The sequence below is a fragment of the Ischnura elegans genome, chromosome 4, assembly GCF_921293095.1.
Source record: "Ischnura elegans chromosome 4, ioIscEleg1.1, whole genome shotgun sequence".
Lineage (NCBI taxonomy): Eukaryota > Metazoa > Arthropoda > Insecta > Odonata > Coenagrionidae > Ischnura > Ischnura elegans.
In genome coordinates, this window is record NC_060249.1 from 57,334,458 (window position 1) to 57,358,172 (window position 23,715).

A 23,715-nucleotide genomic window follows, 5' to 3' on the forward strand; every position below is an offset into this window, starting at 1 on the left:
GGAGAAACCAAATATCGAAGCTTTGTTGCTCATATCAAGTCTCGCCAGAATGCTAAGTCTCCGTCGTATTTTGACATTTATTTCCTCACGTAAAATGCTTAAATAAAGTCAGAAATGCGTCGCGTTTGGTCTTATTCTTTTTTAAATTACGCATGCATTACTAATATTTCAATCCAACAAAGGGGTAATATCAATTGCAGAAAGTCATTGTTAGACACCTTTTGGGCTAATAGGTGATTCATGCAGCAGTTGACCTTCAGAAACTGGGAACTAAAATGCAGGTAGGCTGAAAAAGGTCTGTGGGAGAGAAAAAGGGGGGCGCGAAACACTTTTCTATTGTTCTCGTGTAACTTGATGTTTTTTCGAAGCTAAGGTCTACGTTATATGATCCCTGCGCGAGCTGGGACCTTTTTTTATTTCGCAGAATAGGAAAACCTCAGAAGGGGGGGGCTAGTGCTGAATGGAGGGGGATAGCGGACCTTGGGAAATGCGCTAATGTAACTATCCCACGGTACTCATGCAGCAGTTGACCTCCAGAAATGGGGAACTTCGAAGCAGGTAGGCAGAAAAAGTTCAGCGGGTTAGAAAAGGGGGGAAAAGGGTGAGACATGCTTTTATTGTTCTCGTGTAACTAGATATTTTTTTCGAAGCTATGGTCTTCGTAATACGAACCCTGCGCAAGCGAGGACCTTTTGTTTGATTTCGGAGAAGGGGAAAGGGTCAGAGTGGGTGAGGCGAGTGCTGAATGGAGGGGGATAACGGATCGTGGGAAATGTCCTAATATTGCTATCCCACGACACTGAGGTTCTCCTGGTGGGGGAAAGCGGGGATTTTCGGATTTTTTTCCCCCAATCATTTTTGGTTCACCACATCGAACTCTTTTCACCGCTCTAATCTGCGAATTTGATGTAGTTCGTCAACTTGCCTAAAATGGCGCTGCATGCACTAAACAACTAGAGTTTTCTACATTTTTCCGGGTCAACTACCAGCAACGTGCGTGCGACAGTGACGCGAAATTCGAAGTACTCGAGGCGGTACTGTTAGCATAACTATTCGAGACCTCGAATATCGAATACTTTCTAGTATTCGAGGTATTTGAGTACTCGCGGATACTATTCGCGCATCTCTATATATTAAATAGATTGATAGTATTCCATTACATTTATTAATAACATTTTCCTAGTGGTAATAAACTGCCTCACGTTTGTAATCCTTGTGTTTTATTCTACCCTCAACCTTGATGATAAGGGACATGAAAATATCTTCACTCATCATCAAATAATGTCAATAATTTACGGGAACATCGGCAACCAACTCCTTCCCCAAAATGGTTAGCATGCCTATTCCAACGCTTTCATATCCCCTTTCTGGCCAAGGCCAAGTCCAACACTCCCTCCGTTTTCTTTTTTTCACCTCTTTAATGTTTAAGAGGCCTGCTCAGATAAATTTGACCGCTAACAGAGAAAGAATCCTCCACTTCACTAGCTTACACATTTGTTTACATAAATATTGTCTACCATTTGTTTTCCATAATTTGTTCCAAATGAGATGCATCGTGGGAGACCCCAAACTGTTGCATACAAATTTTTGGACCAAATGCGTTCGCATCAAAATTTTTGGTCCAAAATTTTTTATGCAAATTCGACTGTGGGACACCAGCTTAAGGAATGCCAATTAATTAAAAAACCCAAAACTTGTAAAAACCCTTTTCTTAGTAGTACTGAAAAATTCACAAGAACCTTATATTGACAGAAATTCTTCAAAATAGACTTTTACACTTGGTTCATCACCAAACGTACTATCATTTGTAAAAGTCTTGCAACAAATCGAGCGGCGCCACTTTCGCTCCATTGTCGATTTCTGGCCACCATTAAATTTGAATGATCACTATCTGGGTATGAATCTTCATGGTAGCTCGGGAACGACTCATGAACGGGTCATCATGGCACGTAGGTGACGTAGGAAATCATTACGATGCTCAGTTGAGTAAACGAGCGTCGATCAAGCATCGATGTTGTTGCGTCGTCGTGGCGTTTTATTATTTATTTATTATTTTTATACTCGTAGTTGACTGGAGTAGAGAATGAAAAATAGTTACCCGTTAAAAGCTCAGGTTAAAAGAGTGGGTACCTATGAGGACTGGCTTCCAATGGTAAACCCCATAAGGCCAGCTGGGGACACGATTTCGCCATTAGGAACACGGAAATGAACTCGCTCGTAACACTTTTTAGGGATTCAACGTCATTAAGGAGACTTTATATTAAGTTGTTGAAATATTTGTTCGATATAGGAGAATTAATAAATGAAAAAAAAAAAATAACTGGCAATTTTTCGGAAATTAAACACGGCTGTTTCGACTCCATCATGTTTACTTGATTGACAGTAAATAGTTCTTTACGTTGGTTGAAGCTGATAAAGATAGCTTCATAAGCTTTCTTCTTCATTAATTGTCAATTTTTGTTAATTGGATAAATATATTTACACCAATGGAAATGTTTCCTCGGAAAAAAAGGAATTTTGACTGCCAAAAAAAATCGCTAGGCCTCATCGTTGCTAGCAGAATGTGTCTTTATTTTTACTGTTAACATATCTAGGAGAGGCTTAAATTTTTACGATAGCACTAACATATTTAGTGATCCTATCTCATTAATCTTCTATTTTTTATAGTAAATTAGTTATTGTTTCGATTTAAATATATAGGTCATTATTATATTATTAAGGACAGCCAACTTAAAGAGTGACTTAATAGTACGACTTTTCCCTATCCATGTAATAATAATAATAAAATGCCTTTATTCGGGCGAGGTTGAGACTGGAAAGTCCCCTCTTCCACCTACATACTGTAATGGTTCAAGCCCCATTACAGTGCATTTTTACTCGGCGCATTTTCTTCCCTACCAGTTTACCTGCTCGTTCCACGACCTTTCCCAAAACCCCACCCCCAGACTATGGCCCGTGGAGGAAGGCGTGGATGAGTAAGAGGGGATGAATGTGTTTTCGCCGATTTTTGTATGGTTGTGTGTGTGAGTGTGTATGTGTGGGAGGAGGGGAGCTCGGGTTTTCCCTGAGTGAGTGGCGTACTACTCCTCCCTCCCTTCATTGTGCATTACCCCCACCCCTAGTTGAGGTATGATAAAAGGTGGTGCGCGTAAGAGAACCAAGAGAATTCCTAAGTGACTGTCGGGCGGAGCCTATGCCCAAAATCAGTGCGACGCACGGCAGGAGGAGACAAGGGGCCCAAGTGTTTCCAGAAAGATTGATCTGGAAGAAGAATTCCCCCCCCCGTCCGAAGGAGCAAAGGACCAGTTGAAGAGGACGCATTATCTCCGTTCCGGATGCAGCTTCCTCCAACAAGGGAGAAAGGAGTGCAGTAAATGGAACGAGAGAGTGTTGGATCCAACCTGGTCCAGACTCGGACTACAATAAAGTAAGATTGCAGCTATCCCCCCCCCCCCCCCCAAAGCCCCCTTGTGTCTCCTGCCAAGCCAAGTTAAGACAAACAGTCACGGAACGCACCCATTACATTAGTGAAAGTGAAATCAGTCACCAAGTACAATTAACGTTCGCACCCCAAATTTACAAGAGACGGGATGGACTATCATTTACCTCCCCAGTCAAGGAATCATTGAATTTGTATCATATTTATGTGTTCATCACCGAACTTTTATTTGTTATCATCATTTTCTATATTGATTTTCATCTAGAAACCAAGTTATATTGTTGTTTTTTTTATATTGTAATTTATCATCGATGTTTCATAAGTGGCTTTCACCAATTCATATTTCATTAGCGTATAAGAGGGTTCCTTTTGTTTTTCTTTTGTCATATGCAATCTTATTTGTGTGAATTATATTTTGTTTAATTGAAAGTGTTTGAGAGAGTGTTTTTGTTCTGGTTCCTCCACGGGTCACCCCATTGAAAATATCCTTCGTCCTTCCTTTCACCCCGTCTGATTTCCTTCCCGTAAATGCGTGTTGGACGAGTGCATCAGCGCCTGAACGTCACCCATCAGTTTGAATCGGGAACCCCCCACCCGCAATCATCTTCACAGAAGGGGAATATTTTCTTTATTTATTTGAATTACGAGAAGTGAGTGGCATAGTTTTGTCCCGTAGGTCCCATGCGGGAGGGATCTTCGCGGATTTGTATTTTTTTTATTTTTTTGTGCGACGTCTCCCCCTGGTTCTATTGTGGTATCCGGGCGAGTCGGGGGTGGGATGCCACAATACATACATACATACACCTGCACCTTGTATGTATGCCTCCATTGGTAAGGTTTCCTATAACAACGACGGACAGAGACTAAATTGAAAGTCAATTTCAACCAATATTCGCCCTTTTTTAATTCCAGACTATCGATTAGGGAGGTAAAATATTTTGCGCAGAATTTAGCCGCTCCCTCAGCTCTTAACGCTGAATCGGGTGCTCCCAGACCGTAGTTTTGGTCAGCTGATAGGTCCTGCACCTTGTCTTGCCCTACATCTTTATCGTAAGTTTACCAGCCAAGGACGAGGAAGCAATTTACCTGGAGTAAAACTTGCAGGCCATAAGTGATTCTCACTAACTTCCAAAATAGTGTAAAGAGGGCCAATTTGTAGCTCTATCATATAAATGCTGATGCCATAATTTGCTTGAAGAGAGTACGCACTAGAAGAATAGTTGATAAATACCTCTAGACAAGCCTTTCCTATATTTAAAAATAAGCGCTGGGGTGCGTGCACGATTAAGGATTACTATTGCATAGGTTATTCCTAGGATTGTACTCAGTAGATCAGCTGGACTCACATTCTGTCCCTTTCCATCAAAATTCCTGTATTAAAAAAACAATGACTATAGAATATTGAGGCCTTAAGTTTAAAGTAAAATTCTTCACTTAATTTATCTCTTTTTCTATCGAGGGATTTTTTCTTGAAAATTTTCAAAGAAAAGTTTCTGTCACTGCAGTACAGCATGCTCATTTACGAAACGGAAAAGGGTAAAATTATTCCGAAAAACTTTACTGGAAAAATTAACTTGGTAGGAAATGGCGACACGTTGATGACAGTTAGGCAGCATACTACATAGACGGACAGCATAATCGCTGCAAAATTTAAAAAATTTCACTCATAATTTTCTTTTTAATCAGCTAAAATTGATCTATTTAAGAAATTACTTATATGCAACCTTAGATTACTACGATAGTTCTCATCCCAAAGGTTAATAATGATGAGCAGTTACGGACCTGTAAAGGAAACCCTATAGCAATGGGAATCACATTCACCAGTGATTCTGATCGGAGTTCCCTCTAGGGAAACGGAATGATTCGTCCTACCGCGCTAACAACGCAGGATTCTAGTGGCACGATCATTTAAATTAGAAATTGTTGTAAAAAAATGCTCAAATTCAACATCTGGTGCCATCTTACGATACATTTTAAAAATATAAAAACTTTAAAATAAAATACAGCTGTGAGGAGGATAAAAAAATTTTGGACATTGGAGGGATTTGAACGCCGACCCTCTCGTTATCAGTCAAGTATTCTTCCACTGCGCTATTCAGACTTCAATTGTTGAAGGCGATAATTTTGATAACTTATTGTGATTGTAACACTGAGCTGCTTTCATGTGCTTCTCAATTGAACGAGTTTTGATCAAAATAATCACTTTCTCAGCATTTTAGTCTTTTATTCGTTTATATGATTATAGCTTGAGCACAGAGGCTTTCGCATACTTTATGTTTCGGCTGGTTAGTATATACTACAGGAATATTATGATGTTGTTGCTCGAGTCGCCTGCGACTTCGGTATGGTATCGTCCTTATAAGTTATTATTATTATTTGTTATTATGTTTCTAACTCGGTATTTGTATTTCTAATGAAGCAAGCGTATACAGGCATCCCCCGAGTTACGTAAGAGATGCGTTCCGGCAGACTCTGCGTAAGTCGAAATTTACGCAAGTCGAACTTTTGCGTTAGTGCTTCAGAGATTGCGATCGGCACGGTGAAATTCTCAGCGGAGAAATGCACGGTAAATTCTCGGTGAAGTTTCATTCAATTCACTGCGATATTCATTAACTCTACCGCGTATTCTTACGTTATTAGATACAAAATCGATAAACATACATTTAGTCTGAGAGTTTCATCTTGAGCATTGCCAATCAAAATGCGTAATATTATTCCCAGAGTTGACCTATCGCGTGGATTTGGGAAAGTATGGTATCTCAACGCTACAATACTAAACTGAATACTTAAATTGATTCATTATGTTATACTAATTATGATCTAAGGGCCCAAAGAATGCATCTTCTACCTACCAATAATCATTATATCTTCTGCCTTATATATATTGCGTTGATCGATGAATCTGGTGGTTTCACTGTCACAGTTAATACACGTAGGAGTTTCTAGGATTACGAGCAAATAACACACAAAAAAATACCAGTAAATTACTATATTCTTAGTAGTGATGGGTCGATTCCAAAATTTTATCGATTCCGATCCCGATTCCAATTCTGACATTTCGATTCCGATTCTACCGATACCGATTCCATCGATTCTGATGCCATAGGCTCCAAGAAAAAGACCACTTATTGCTACAAGGGAGAGCCCTGAGTAAAGTCATATTCACAGATATAATTAAGATTAAATACTACTTATATGAATCATGTAATATTTGGCCCTTTCAAATTCTCAAGCAGAAAAACCAACATGTTCATGCTCAGCCAGCAGGTTTTGATGTCTCCATGTTACAGTATTACTGCCTGCAGAAAATTGCCTTTTGCTACATAATTGTGTGGCTGGGCAAGTACTTTTCTCCCAAAATTGGAAGATTTCAGAAACTTGAAGTACATCATCGATCTTTATGGATCTTGAATCCTCATGGAACTCAAGTTGCCTAAGCAAATGAACTAAAGAACTTAGCTTTAGTTTTGTAGAGCCAAAAATATCTATACTTCTCACGTCGTTTAATCAACCTTAAAAACTCTTGTTTTTTTAAGTTCAAGAAAGAAACTAAAAGCTACAAATGAATATCACATTGGACGGACGCAGTAATAAAAAGGCTAAAAGATGCCTTGTGATGTGAAAACTCTGCTTTCTGCGCGGCTCACCTCTGCGAAGGTGGAGAGGGAAAAAGGGTATCGGTTGTTGCCTTTCGAGGAAACAGTTCATTTTCCACTCTCTTAAGCATGCCGACTTAATCTCTTCACTTTAATTCAATACCCGAGCCATATTTCTTATGCGTGGGATGGTTCCGAAAAATATCCAATCCTTAGTATTTTCACTCGAGTAATGCGTTAAATGGTCAAGTCGATCTATACATAACCCTTTTTAACACCCTCAGTTTAGTGTTTTAAGTCAATGAAGGCGATTATCCATGCTTTAAATGACAATTTTCAAGACTAAAGTTTTAAAAAACTTGAAAAATTGGCCTCAGTTACCGAGTTCCGCGGCGTATAACTCAGCCTGGGCGCGCAATTGAAAAATCGCTCTTAATTACTTCTTCGCAAACGTTTTTTTTCTAAGATTTCTGCTTAGTACTCTTTAGAAATATCTACTTTATATTGTGGTTCAAATTTTCCGAGTTATATTTTTCGTAAACGAAAGATAGTTTCTACTTTATGTCAAATTTCAAGTGAAAAACGGGTCGACCATTTCGCGTTGTAAACCAGACAGATGAAAGCCAAAATCTCCAAAAGTCATTGGAAGTATAGACAAAGCACCAAGTGAAAGGAACATTGCGTTTTTTATTCCATAAAAATCATACCAACGCAACACCACCTGGATAAATTTAAAAATTTTCGAGGATTAACGAGATCGCGCGTGGTTTTGAAAAGTTGGTCATGTTTGGGCCACTGTATCATCACTAAAGCGTCGTATTTATGTAAAATGGCATATAAGTATATATCTGGTAATGATTTATGAGTATTTACGCTAAGTTTCATGCCTCTATCCCCAAAAAGGTGATTTTGGACTCTTTCCATCTTTTTCCGATTTCGGACCGGTGTGCGCTGGGTCGGAAGACGATCGGCCGCCGCGGCTGGCGTAAATGTATTCGGTGCCCACGTCGACAACGATAGAGTGTACAGCAAGCTAAAACTACCAAGCCAAGGCATTAGAATGACTTATTGGCTTTAAAAACTGTATTATTACATGAGTTTCATGATAGCGCTTCCTGTCGGCAGACTGCTGGACATACTAGCCTCGAAAGCCCTGTAACCGTAACTTACTTGACTCGACATTTGCAATGCTACTCGAAACGCTCAAGTCGAGTACCAACTACTCGACTCTACTCGATCTTTCGAGTACTCGCAAATCCCTAGAAGATAATGTGTTTTGTTGTTACGATAACGCGGCGCGAAAAGTCAAATGACTGTTGGAAACGCGGTCATATTTAAATTTGTGGTTTGAAGTACTACTGGAATCGTAATCGATTTTTCACATTGGCAAGTACTCATTTTCGATTCCGATTCTTGGCCGAGAATCGAGGAATCGAACCGACCCATCACTAATTCTTAGATACATTCACACGCACATACACTCAATCTTTCACGCACGGAAACATACTTTCATTCTCTCATATCTCAATAAAATAACGTGAAAATATCATCATTTGAATACAGTAAACTCTTGATTTTACGAAGTCAGTGGGACCGGAAAATTGGCACTTCGTAAAATCGAGTTTCGTAAATTCAAACCTTTTTCATAAGTCACGAAAAAAAGTTCGCTTTTGTTTCTTCCGCCGTTTTTTGTCTTTAGTGGTCTTATTTAAATGTTTTCGGTGGTTATTCTCCGTATAATTCATAGAAAAGGCTTTTTGCTATCGATTTATTATGTGAAAAATCGTTAAATAATTATACCACCATAAAATTCTCATTTCTTGTTCATACTTCAACATCAACGATCGCTAAAGAAATTCCCGACCAGTTTAGAAAATGTAATCAAATAATGAATTGCAATGTTTATTATAAGAATTTACAGTAATAAATTTGTGGTTAGGAGCCAATAGCTACTATTAAATATGCAAAAGATAGATATTTGTTTCTGACACCCACGGAATTTTAGCGGCAGCCGGCATAACCGCCATTTATGTCGCCCTCTATCGCTCAGTGACGAGAAAAAAAGAAAAACAAGGGTCTTAGCCAGTTTCCAAAATAACTTTCGTAAGTTAATATTTCTAGTTAATTCGTATTTTCAGCAGAATGTGCTCTATTTTCACTGAGATTCAATTACGATCATAAATAACGTAGGATGTGATTATCTTCTGGTGAATATTTGAAGTAAATTCTGTTTGAGTTCTCCGTCCGACTACTGTGTTCCATCATCTTCGCAGACGTTGCCATAAAAGACTTAATTCTTCATCAGGACTGTATTCTTCATACCGGGTGTGAGGTGACCTGTTCATATGGTATGTTTCTCTCCTTTTATGCCGACAGGAGCAAGGTTCCAACCGGAAAACGACAGGAGAAACATCTTACAGTATCGGAGAAATATAGATAGAAACGTTATTATCCACATTGATTGTTTTCCTACAAGAGACGTTGTATCATTTCTCAACGTGGTTAAGTATTGGTTCACTAGCGTGAATTCCCAAAAAATGACACGCAAAAACCTGTACCGTCACCTCATTTAGTTTTCGTGTTCCTTTCTCCGCCGCATTGAAAGTTATGCAAAGGATCATTGACATAGAGAAAAGATTTTCTTAGTTTTAGCACTAAAAAATAGTCGCGCCATAATCGTAAATAAATATAGTGTGGAAAGAGCAAAGAAAATAATTTCAATTGAAAAGTCAGCTGAGAAGAAGAGAGACAATTATAAGCGCGGCACCATTTTCCCGATAGTGGAAGATACTTCTTCCGCCTCTCTCCGGTTAATAACTTCCCCCCGTTGCAGGTAAAGATGAACCATGCCCTTCTCCACAATCGGGGAACGTTCCCAGTGGGTGGGGTGAATAAGAGTGGGATGGGGATTGCCTGAGGGAAGAAGTGTGGTCATCACAAGGACTGGTGAAGGGGGCGAGACAAAGAAGGGTGGGGAAATGGCCTTCAGCTCTGCCTCAAGTCTACTTCTGGGGGCCGTATTTTTTTGCGACGCACACAAGCTCAGTCACCTTAGGGAGGGAGTGAATGGGAAATGCTGGGGAAGGAGGGGTTTGGGATGCGTAAGGTGGGTGTCAGCAAGATCAGCCAAAGGCGGCAGGAGGGAAGGGAAGGCTTTGGAAAGGCAGAACCCCAGCATGGGAGAACGGGGAAGCGCGTGAGAAGAAAGTTCATGGTTAGACTTGGAAGTGCGTCTTCATTACGAGAAGCCTGAAACATAAATTGGCGGTAAATAGAGTCCAATACCTAAGATATTTAAGTTGTTCATTCACAAAGGCCAATATATACACGAAAAGATATTATGGCGCGGATTGCATGTATCAACGTCCATTTCGGGATGTTATTAATTTCTGTTCCCATTTATAAAAGTAGCAAATAGATTTGAAAGAATGATAATCATGAATAAAAATATCTAAATCGATATCCAAACGCACATGAGCAAAATAGATGAATGTATACATACCGATCCATCGCAAGTAATGCCGCTCAAGCTTCTTCCGGTACAGGACTTTAAAATCTTGGATAATGCCTTGGTCCAAGGGCTGGGACTTGCTAGTCGAGTTCGGGGGTAAAAAGAGGACTCGAACATTAGCCAATTTTAGGTCTTCCACGTATTTATGAACAGTGGCATTATCCATTATTAAAACAATTTTGCTGTTCTCTCCAGCAGTTTTTCTCTGTAGACGTACAACCGTTTGCTGGAAAATTTCTCAGGTCATCCAGCTGTTTTTATTTGCATGGTAAAAAACGGGGAGGGCTTCCAATTTTACATGTATTAAGCACCGTGGCCTTTCAAATTTCCAAATGACAACGGGCTTATTTTGTCCGTGCCCGTTTGGTTGACGCACAGCCCCACAGTAACACGCACTTTACTCTTTTTCCCCCCACGGCACCTTTGCCCTTTGAAACCCAGGGTTGCGTCAGGTAATGCATTAAAAAATAGCCCAGTTTCAGGGGCCAGCGAGGGCAAGCTCGTCGAGGAAAGGGTCCCGGATTAGGGACCCTTCGAAGTGTTTCGGCGAAAAGTAGTCAAGTAGTCTTCGAAGTACGTTCACAGCAGTGCAAAGGGTTAATTAGGGGTGTACGAAATACTCCGCGCGACCTTCCTGACATGTTAAACTACGAATTATTGTCGATGCTATGTTTACGAACAGGCACGTAAATAGGGGCATAATATCAGCCGCGATATTTTAACTGAACTCCTACTCCCCCTAAATTTCCACAGTGAGGTTTTTGGCGACCCATTTCTATCCAAAGTTGCATTATCATTTACGATTTCGCACTTTTGATGGACCACAGTTCGAAGCGCTGATTTCTTAGCTACTTACGCCGGCGTAACTAGTTTTGTTGACAAATTTTTCGCCGTAGTTCGTATAAACGAATGCCATTTGTTCCTAGGGACCGAGCCGAGGTTCGTAAATTCAAAAAATTTCGTGTAATCGAAACTTCGTATAATCGAATAGCGCCATGTATTTAGCATAGGCTTTTCATCGGGACCGCAATATCACTTCGTAAAATCGAAAACTTCGTAAAATCCTGCTTCGTAAAATCAAGAGTTTACTGTATTTACTTCGCTGGAAACATATAAGAGTATTTCCAAAGCACGAAGCTAATTAAAAGTGACCTTTTATTCAGCCAACTCCTTCATTAACGTGCAACAAAGTTAGTGGGGAAAAGCTTTCAATGATGCAATATTCATTTACAGTTGCACACATAATGAGAGAACGAGAAAATGCAGCTCAATAAAATTTTCCGCCAGAAACATGTAAACAATTACACAATTAATAGTGTGTGTCAACTTTTTCTTAACTTTTTCTCGGCGTTCATTGCCAACACTCAAAATTTCAATGCCATTACGTGGGTACTAAACAATTCTTTCCCGCAATAAAGATTTCTGCTTGACCTTCATTTTCTTCTAATTCCACGGATTGAAATGTCCAAACTTAAGGATACAATTTTTAAATAGTTGAAAGTCGGAGTTCGGGTGTGCATGCTGTATAACAAGTTGTATCGTACAGGAATGAGCGCAACCACATCCATTGCTAGAACTTCAAATTTTCACGTTGATTGCTGACTTGGGATTTATAAGCGATTTCTTTACAGAAATTAATGAAAATTCCTTTGAGGAAAGACAAAAATGGGTCACTTTGTTATTTTTAGCACGTAAAAAACTCGATAACTATTCGATATTTTTTCTACCATAGGTTGTACGAGCGAATATCTACTTCCTCGGGCTCGCATTCGAAAATTAACGTAATCATTTGAAATACGGTTATCGCTAACGTAAGTAAGGATTTATGTAAGTCGAGACATACGTAACTCGGGGGACGCCTGTACGTTCACTTCAAACAGAAATTCTGTTAGGATTTGCTTACGTCCTTCTTCCTCGACTTCAAAGGTTTTATGAAATGAGATGCAGTTCCACTGATTTCAATCTTGCCTTAAACATAAAACGTATTGCCAACACACACATTTCCAAAAACCATGTAACCTAATTAATGCAAGTAGAGAAGATAATTAATTATGCTAAGTAAGTATCCTACATTATCCCGAATTCATCAGAGTATATGTAAATGATTGCAGTTAAATATGATAACTGAATCATCAACGACATAGCAGCGTAGATTTATTATACGCATTCACACTGATTCAGCAGCGGAACATATCATCAAATAATACCTGTTGAAATCCCAAAATCATTGAAAATAGGACTTTTAGCTGGAATTAAGTTTTCCTAGTCATACTCTGAATACGTGGAAAGGAATACATCTTTACCGATTGACGGACGTCGGAGAACTCTGTTGTAACTTACGCAACGATTAATGCCCATCAGCTTAACTAATTTCATATTTTACGTGTTTGCTCGGATATTTATAGTATGAAACACTTGGAATATCAAAGCTGCCTAGTATCTTATGTCGTAGATATTGTATTAAAAACATCAACCCGAGTCGATAGATGTAAACAAAAGTCTGCCATGTTCACAGTGAACGACTCGTGATTTCCAGCTCTCTCAGCTCTCTGAAAAGAGCTAAGATCACTCAAAAAGAGCCAAGCTACAAACTTTTTAAAATCTCTCTGAGGAATTACCCTCGATCTTTCCTCCTGCATAAAATGCTACAATGTGTTTTGGGGAATATAATGAACATTAATTTCACTTAAATGGAAGCGATCAAATCCCGAGACTGAAAAGGATGAAAAAATACCTCACCCACCTAATGACCCGTTCTCCATATATTTAACCATGAAGACAAGTGTTGGATTGCTGCATACACCCTAAAACCATACATTTTCCGGGCACAATCTTTGTGGAGCGAAAGTGGCGCCGCTCGATTTGTTGCAAGACTTTTGCAAATGATAGTACATAGCCAATGTTGAAATATCAAGAATGTCGCAGGTAGTTTTGTGCAAATCACAAGTGATCGTCTCCAAAGCAATTCTGTTAAAAACAATCAAAGTTTACGATAAAATTATTTGCTTACCTTTTTGTTTCTATCCTTTCTTTGGTCAGCTTCAATGCATCTTCAATGCAAGAAGCTACAACATTTTTTTGCTCTGATATATTATCTTCCATCTTCTGCAAAATTTTCTTAGCTTCATTCATCCTCTTAATTTGCAGATCCATGACTGACTTAGCTTTCATTAATTTGTTATCCAAGTTATTACATTTACTCTGAAACAAAGAAATTGAGTTAACTAAGGAAACATTTGAAACACCCACACTCATTGATAATCATGTAAAGGTCTTATGTAGTGCAGGGCACTATTTGCCAATCCATCCAACTTTTAATGTTATAACTAGGGATGAGTCGATTCCAAATGTCGATTCTCGATTCCACTGATTCTCGGGCGCGGAATCGGAATCGAGAATCGATCGCCTAAAGTCGATTCCGATTCCATCGATTCCAGGAAGATAAATGTTTTGAGCATAGACTATAATTTTGGGGCATAAATGCTGCCACATACCTAAGCGGCCGCGGTGTCAGCCTTGCCGGTGCGGAGGATACGCCCGGCACGCGGGTGCTGCGACGAACATACCTAAGCGGCCTCGGAAACATGAAAATGTCGGCAAGAGCGACAAACCGACGAACCCTGAATTGGCGCGTGTTCATGAGCAACTCTTAGAGAAAAAAAAATTGGAAACCTCGGGATCGGGAAGCAATGCATGCGTTTTCCGTTCTTTTATTAACCGCTGGTCACGGCAAATCAAATTATTGCAATTATGAATCACATTCGGAGAATTCATCTGGATCACCAATTTTAAAGTATAATAGATCGAAATATATTTTTTTATTTTCGAATGATATTTGAAGTCTGATGATAATAAAAACGTGCAGAGAGCGAGTTTTCCTGTGAAAAAAAGTTTCTTACAAATACGCGCTGAGAGCGGGTTTTTTATGTGTGTAACTTTTTTAGACTAACACGCGTCTGCGTCAATAATAAAAAAATTAGACACATTCGCGTTTGTATAGCCCAGTTCCATCAATGCAACCCTTGAGGAAGTTGATACTTGCTTGGCATAAGCCGCCGTGGCCTCCGGGCGGACTCGACAGGTTGCGTTCGGCCGGCACCGCACACCCGCCAGGCTGCTCTAGTATGTATGGACGCAATGAACGCTACATTATTGTTTAGCCACCGAGGCCAAACGAGAATGTAGCCACCGCGGCTATTATTATTTTTAGGGATTGTCGGATCGGATACCTCGCATCCAAATATCCGCGGATGTTGCCCTTCATCGGATACTTCGGATCTAAAGACGCGGAAGACATCGGATCTGGATCCGAAATTTTAAATAATAGCTTCAGTGAATACAACGCCCCATCAGGGTGGAAAGAGTTCCGATTCTCTCTTCGAATGCATCGTCGCATGCGATTCTTGTCCTACTCATGAACTGTTTTGTTTGAAAGCTCTCGCAGAGGTTGCGAGTAGAATTTCAGCCATGGCCAGGATTTTCAGCCAGAAAATAAAAAAGGAACCACGTCAAAAGTAACAACGTCGCGGATTTCAGAAAACCACTCTCGGCCGTCCATCAGCCCGTGCCTCTGTTGTTTTTTTTTCGTATCCGAAATCACATGGACCAAAAATCATTGTCTTATAAGGAAAATATCAAATCACACGAAAACAATTGACGCGTGTTTCATCCCTAACTCGTCTCACCAACTGACCTTTTTTGGCCTACCTGCTTCAATTCTCTGTTTCTAGACGACAAATGTTAGGAGAGTTACTTTCTGAGCCCGAAGATATCTTGATAGCTTTTCAGCTCTAATTGATTGCCACTCAGTTTTCTATCTACAATTCTACAATTACCCTTTCCTGATATGCAACATTGTCCAAACAGCACAATTTTCAAAGAAACAAGCGCAGCATTAACCCCTCAAACAATTAGAGACGGATCGGAAACGCCAACTACATGTATCACGTAGCGCGCCCGGCTTCGCTTTGAAGGCAACGACGTCACTGAAGCAAGATCTGACTTCTTCGTCCGACTCCCGCATTTGTAGCCTTGTTGTTTGAAATATGGAGGGAGTGTGCTCCTTCCTCTCCACCTCTCCTTTACGCACTCCTTCCCAGTGGCGTAGCCATGGGGAGGGTCCGGACCCCACCCCCCGAAATATAAAAACACAGTTATTGTCCTTCACAAAAGAAAACAAAATACTGAGAAATCAGGAATTTACCAAATCTTTCTTTAACAAATTAAGTTTTTCGATTATAAAAAGTGTTAAAATTAGTTTAAAATCCATTATTTGTGCCCGGTTTTTCAAAAATTTCCCCCCCTGGTTTTGGATCCCCCCCCGATTGAAATTCCTGGCTACGCCACTGCTGCTTCCCCTCCACCTCTTCTTTACGCGCTTCTGCTGCCCACTCCTTCCTCATGCTGAGCGGTTGAGCACCTCATCGCATGTGACGATAATGCCGTTTTAAATACTGTTAATTGTGTTGCTAATTGAGCAGTTGCAATTCAATTTAATGATACATCGAAAATAATGTATTTCATTGTGCATAAACATTTCCATTGAGATAAGGAGAACCAATGAATGCCGTGTGCGTGCACTGTGGTGTAAATTATCGCGAGGATGTGCTAAATCCACCTCACCATAGTCGATGGCAGGGGGGTAGCCAGGAATTTTGCTAAGGGGGGGTCCAAAACCAGGGGGGGTCCAAAACCAGGGGGGAAAATTTTTAAACAGCAGGGTACAAAGGAGAGGGTTTCAAACTAACTTTAACGCCCATCATAATAGAAAAACTTCATTTTTCAAAGATTCATTTTTTTTTCATTTTTGTAAATTCATGATTTTTAAATATTTTTTTCCCTTTTATGAAGGAAAGTAATTGTGTTTTTATATTTAGGGGGGTCCTCTAGCTACGCCACTGGTCAGTGGTTCATCATAAGATTTTTCCTATTTTCATTTCCAAACCCAAGCGTAACAGTTTAGGCCCTGTGTATGTAAAGATGTTTTAAAAAAACAACTTGAAAGCTGATAAAATAATTTTTAATTTATAAAAATATTAAAATGTGTATGAAAATCTAAAAAGCATTCCATTGATTGTATGTACCCACAATAAACTAGAAAATGACTTTGTTTAATGGCAGGAATTAGAAAATGCATTTGGATTCGAAAATATCCAATTCGAAAGATCTGGCTCCAAAAATCCTGGATCCGTCCATCCCTAGTTATTTTATTCCATTCGATTCTTAAATTTTAATGACAGCAATGCTACAGATAAATCAAAATCCCACCTGTTAGAAGGAGTAAGAATCGATGGAATCGGAATCGAGAATCGGGAATCGATTTGAAGGAATCGAAATTGGAATCGGAATCGAAAAAAAGTGGAATCGACACATCCCTAGTTATAACAAATTATAAGAGGGCAGAAAGCAGATGAGTAACCTGTCACATAGTTTTTTTTTATCCGACAATTCTGTCCCAAGCCCATTTTGACCTGGAATCGCACCAGATGTATGTGGCCTATGGTTAGGTTTTCCACTTTACACACACCCATATCCTGAGTGGTGATAAATGCACCCTGGCAGGACTTGAAACCCACAATCCCAGAATTAGAATACAAGGACTTTCCCCTCCGCCAATGAGGCCACCAAATTTTATAATGCAGGAATGCGTTTTCCAAAACTGCATCAATAAATAGTAGAGAACTTATATTTGTGGATGAACCTCCACTTAATAAATAATAATAATCTATCCTTAACTTTAACAACAACAAAATTACTTACAATATAATTTATTTGCAAAATATAAAGATATCTGGGATTAATCCATTACTTTTTGTACCATAATAAAATACCTCTCTAAATAGCAAAATTTATTTAATTGGACTTCTCTATGATTTCTACGAAAAATGAAACTAATTAAGACACAAATAACTTCCATGCATCAAATCTCTTTGTTTTCAAAACATCAATGCAATTGATAGTCACCAAACATTCTGGTTGCTAAATTACCACCATGGAATTCAATAATTGACGAAAATTGTTCTTCTTACCTTATATTTCTCTTCTAATTTTCCCTCAGAACATTCCTGCTCTCAAAATCTCTCAATATAAAGACTGACAAACATATACCATCTGAATGAGTTATCTAAATGGGTAGACATTTTATTTTAACTAAACAATCTTAAGAGTTCCAAGCTTATTATTTTGATATACACTAGGGATGAGTCAATTCCACTTTTTCTCGATTCTGATTCCAATTCCGATTTCTTCAAATCGATTCCCGATTCTGTCCATTCTAATTCCTTCTAACAGGTGGGATATTGATTTATCTGTAGCATTGCTGTCATTAAAATTTAGAATTGAATGGAATAAAATAACTAGGGATGGACAGATCCAGGATTTTTTTCAGATCTGGATTCGATTAGGATCCTTGATTTTCGGAGCCAGATCTGTCAGATCGGATATTTTCGGATCCAAATGCATTTTCGAATTCCTGCTATTGAATGAAGTGCAGTAGAACCTTGGATTAAGACCTCAATTCGTTCCAGAAAGCTGGTCGTTATCCAAAATGTTCGCTATCCGAAACAATTTTCCCCATAAGAAATAAAGGAAATAGGAATAATTGGTTCCTAGCTCCTATTGACTTGCTACTATATGAAAGTTACAGGCTATATAGGTATGATTTTAACCCTTTCACTGCTGTGGACGTACCTAGTACGTCCGCACGACAGACTGCGATGGACGTACCTAGTACGTCCGCACGACAGACTGCGGTGGACGTACTTTTTCTTCCTCCTTGCCTTGCAGTCAGCACTTTCGCCGAAGCACTTTGAAGGGACCCACTAATCCGGGACCCTTTCCTCAACGAACTCACAAACGCAGGACCGTCTCATCGGCCCTACCAGCGGGGGCCCTACCTCCAGAAAAGTGACCGCTCTGACTGCAATTTGAAAATCAATCAATCAATCCGATCATCGCAAAATGATTGTTTGCATCGCACTCCTGCCAATCAAGCAATCAAGTACGCCTTTGAACCGTGTTTCTGCGATTAAAAATAACGATTTTGTTAACTTTGATAAAACGGCCATTTTCCGGTGGTCCGCAGCCACGTTTTTTTGCAAAGTTAACAAAACCGTTATTTTTTGTCGCAGAAACACGGTTCAAAGACGTACTTCATTGCTAGACTGGCAGGAGTGCGATGAAAACAATCATTTTGCGATGATCGGATTGATAGATTGATTTTCAAATTGCAGTCAGAGCGGTCACTTTTCCGGAGGTAGGGCCCCCGCTGGTAGGGCCGATGAGACAGTCCTGCGTGGGTGAGTTCGTCGAGGATATGGTCCCGGATTAGCGACCCTTCGGAGGGTGTACCACGCCCATTTTTGAAGTACCTGCTCCATGGGCCCACGGAACGCATTTTAAGATTTTCGCCGCATGTGAGGAGAAGGTTTTCGGAGATTGAACAGCAGCGAAAGGGTTAAATGAGAATAGTTATAAAACTGTACAAACTGCCAATTGTGTTCCAAATTTTGATCCTTTTTTTCATCCATCACCCAACTTGCACCCTCACCATCGTAATTTTCCCCCTATTCCTCGCACCACTCGATGACTATTCTTTGTTATTTATTTGTAAATACTGTTGAATATTTTTTGTTTTGTTGGTTACGTTGCTTAATATTATGAAATTGTTTCTCCAGTCCTCTGTAATTGGCCTCGTGCTGCTTTTGGATTAACTAAATAAATAAATAAATTGAGTTAAATGTAAATTAAAACATTAAAGAAAGCATTTAAACATAAGGAAACATGGGAAAACTAACAGTTTTTACTGCCATGTGATGGCGAGAGTGGATGGAGGTATTACTTTGTATCAATTTGGGATCGCACAGCGCCGAGCACAAACATGGCTGCTACACATCTATTCGCTAACCGAAATTTTGTTCGCTATCCGAGGCAAATTTTTTGCCGAATTTTTGGTCGTTATCCGAATTGTTAGTTATCAAAGGCGTTCGCTAACTGAGGTTTCACTGTAATTATTCAAGTTTATTATGGGTATATACATTCAAAGGAATGCTTTTTAGAGTTTTATACACATTTTAATAATTTTTTTAAAAAGTATTTTTTTTTAAATTCTGCTATGTAACCTCTGTGAGAGCTATAAAACAAAACAGTTCATGAATAGGACAAGAATCGCATGCGACAGCGCATTCGAAGAGAGAATCGGAACTCTTTCCAACCCTATGAGGCGCTGCATTCACTGAAGCTATTATTTAAAATTTTGGATCCAGATCCGATGTCTTCCGCGATTTTGGAACCGATACGACCATCCCTAGAAATAACAATAGCCGCGGTGGCTACATTGTCGTTTGGCCACGGTGGCTTGAAAATAATGTAGCGTTCATTGCGTCCATACATATGGTATACCAGAGCAGCCTGGCGGGTGCGCAGTGGCGGAAGAACGCAACCTGTCGAGTCTGCCCGGAGGCTTTTGCCAAGCAAGTATCAACATTTTTCAAGGGTTGCATTGATGAAACAGGGCTATAAAAACGCGAATGTGTCTAAATTTTTATTATTGATGCAGATGCGTTTTAGTCTATGAAAAAGTTATATAAAAAAACCGCTCTCTGCGCGTATTTATAAGAATTTTTTCACAGGAAAACTCGCTCTCTGCACGTTTTTATTATCATCAGACTTCAAGTATCATTCGAAAATAAAATATACATATTTCAATCTATTATACATTAAATTTGGTGGTCTAGATGATTTCTCCGATGGTGATTCATACAGTGGAACTTGGTTAGTACGTTCCTCCTCAGTACGTTTTCCTCCTTAGTACGGCGATTTCCCTCGGTCCCGGTACCATCCGAACAAAATACAGGTAAAAGAATTTGGTTAGTACGTTTGAAAAAATTGCGCTTTCCTGGTTAGTACGCTCAATTGCTTGCCGTGACGCAACCCGCAATTCGTTCTCTAGTGTCTTCTTAAGGGTCGCAAACGTCTGAATTCATGATTTAATTTATTATCATTAGTCATTAACATTCTTCCATTCATTCCACATCTCTTTCTTCTACCGTAATTTATCCAAATGCATTTCTGAATTCTTGTGACGTGATGAAAAATAAAATGCGGCCATTTTTCGGGAATGTCTGACTATGAAAAACTACAACCAATAAGCCCCAATTTTCCCCACCCCGAGCTCCTCACCTTCTGTTGCCTTTGGAGCGCTTGGGAGTGCCCACTGCTGCGCACAAAGTTCGTGAGTGGGCAATTGTTGCTATTGCACGAGTTATCATGATGAAGAAATGAGTCAGACAATTTCCACATTATCTAAAGCAGTACTGTTCCATAAACTCGACGTCGTGTGTATTTACTTGACTACTGTTGCGGGAGCAGACGATCCTCAGGATCTCCACGCGAAGCTTAGCTTAAAAATAATTGATCTCGGAACGAAAGCAGACGACATTAGACAAATTTTGAAAGTAAATTTCAACTGTTTAATATAAAATTTTCTTGTAATTACGTCGTAATCTAATAATCTTGCGTGTCATCAGTCGATATATCGATCGATTTTACAATCGAAATGGTATCATTCCAGAAGCGAATGTCTACCGCTGTTGCCGTAATTTGAAAGTCAATATAATTTTGCCCAATTTTTATGATGTTTAAAAAACCAGTTGACTTACTCCGGGTTGTTGTTATATTCTCCGAGTACGCTGTGAGAAAGATAAATGACTTGTCTTCGCTTGTCTGAGCTTCACTCGTCCTCGTTCTGTAAATATATATAGGATAAATCACGGGAGATAGACGCCGTAATCATGAAATTGTCTCCGGGATGTCCATGAAAAATTGCAATTTTTATTCACATGGTATTGTTTTTCATGGTAGCGCTCATTTTCTTGATTTTAAATGTGAAAAGAGTTCAGGAAGGCGATCCTATGAGAACTACCGATAGTAATTGTAATTATGACGACTTTTTCACTGATTGCAATAACCCCGACTGCTATTATTTACTTTCCTCGTTAGTACGTTTTCCTGGTTAGTACGTTCATTTTTCGTGGTCCCTTCAGAAACGTACTAACCAAGTTCCACTGTAGTCGCAATAATTTGATTTGCCGTGACCAGCAGTTAATAAGAGAACTAAAAACACATGCATTGCTTCCCGATTCCGTGGTTTCCAATATTTTTTCTCTGAGAGTTGCTCTTGAACACACGTCATTTCAGGGTTCGTCGGTTAGTCGCTCTTGCCGACATTTTCATGTTTCCGAGGCCTTAGGCATGTTCGTCGCAGCACCCGCGTGCCGGGCGTATCCTCCATGCGGGCAAGGCTGACACCGCGGCCGCTTAGGTGTGTGGAAGCCCCAAGCTTATCATCTATGCTCAAAACATTTATCTTCCTGGCATCGATGGAATCAGAATCGACTTTAGGCGATTGATTCTCGATTCAGTTTCCGTGCCCGAGAATCGACATTTGGAATCGACTCATCCCTAATATACACAAATATATGCACTAAATTTATCAGGGACCTTTCTCGAATAGTGACTACTGCAACTCAATCTATTGATCAATCACGAACATGAGAAAAGAGTACAAACAGTTGACAAGGGCACGTGAAAAATATTTTAAAGACTTTATTACAAGTAACATACGCATTGTATTTCAAAGGCAAAACCTATTTCTTAGGAGAGGATGAAATGATATGATTCCAACATAAGAAAATCTTTTTTTGCCAACACAGTAAGAATTTATTTTCACAGCAATGGATAAGTTGTTTTTTAATGGACATGAAATGGTAAACCATAGAGCTTTCAAACACTTTCAACACTAAGAGAACTTAGTCGGCTTTTGAAAATAATATGGGATGTGAAATAAAATCTCTCAAAAGCATTTTGATAATGGCAGGAATAGCATAAAAATACTTACAACAATCGCATCTATTCCCCGGCCTTTGTTCTTTGATTCTTCTCTCAATGCATTATATTCATTGACCATTTTCTTGTAATCTGCTTCAACTTCTTGTGCTTCCTCCTTCGATTTCCTGAAGAGTTCCTCTGCTTTCTCAAGATCGGCTTTCAAGGTATCTCTTTCTTGTATCTACATGCATGAATAATGAATCATTTTAGAAAAATAAATTATAAATGTATTATTAACACTAGAATGACCAAGGGCAGTCAATTGGCCGTTCCCATTTCTCTTTCACGCACCATTTCGTTATCTTCTGATCAATGATACTGAGATTTTTTAAACTTAAAATATTTTGGAGCAGATAATGTGAAAATGAAGTTTTTTCAGGGGGAAAAATTCATGTAAAGAGAAAAGTCAGCTTTTACCTACGATGACTGAGAGTGATCAATTAAGCATTTTTGTATTTTCTGTACAATACTAAATATGTACTGTCATTTAGCTCACTTTGCCTATTATTGGTGTAAATTTCATCAATTATCACAGCGTGCATATTACCACACATGAATACTACTCAATTTTTACTCTCATGTCTTTAAAACAGTATTTATATATGATTATAGAGATTATGTGAAGGAGAGACACATAAAACCAAGATATATTGCATCACAATGAATAGGGCCAATTATTTTGCCATAACAATAAGTACCTTGCTTCAACAAGACATTCATAATAGGTGACTATCAATGTTTTTGCTGGCAATTGCTGTATACAGCACTATTCTGAATAGTATACTACTAAATCATACGTAAGTATTGTTAGGAAAGAACAATATGGGTTTTCTTGGTTCACAATTCTATGGTGAAAAAACATTAAATGAGAGCACACAGCAATACTCTGATGTCTGTACTTCATAACTGGTAGTAAGGAAAGCCAATATTTAATTAATTAATCATACGCTTCATTATTGAAAGGCATTCAAAATGTCATACCCAAAAAGTAATTTGGCTGGCATCAACAGGATCATTTTCTTGCAAGTCCATTATCTTCTGCCGGATGGTTAACTTTCGCTTACTCAGCTCATCCAAGACTTTCCTAGCCGCCTGAATTTCACTCTTATGTAACTTAATCCGACTACCCACAGTACTTTTCTGTGAAGTTGTGTTCTCTGCCCATTTACGGCAGTTATTAATTTCAGATGTGGCTGCCCTACAAATAGAGGAGTTTACGATACAGTGTTAGTTATGATTGCTTCAACACAAATGGAGTGCTAACACTCAAAGGAATTCACTTT

General features: G+C 39.2%; 1 protein-coding gene across 2 annotated transcripts in view; it reads right to left on the reverse strand.

Moving 5' to 3' along the window:
* The window catches only part of LOC124157549 (structural maintenance of chromosomes protein 6), a 68,801-nt gene that overhangs the window by 11,638 nt on the left and 33,448 nt on the right, over window positions 1-23,715 (reverse strand). For both annotated transcript variants that reach the window (XM_046532373.1, XM_046532372.1), the window contains exons 12-14: window positions 23,414-23,630; window positions 22,443-22,613; window positions 13,557-13,747 (exon numbers count right to left, since the gene is read on the reverse strand). In XM_046532373.1, coding sequence (XP_046388329.1) covers window positions 13,557-13,747; window positions 22,443-22,613; window positions 23,414-23,630 — 579 coding nt within the window. The remainder of the gene's footprint in view (window positions 1-13,556; window positions 13,748-22,442; window positions 22,614-23,413; window positions 23,631-23,715) is intronic.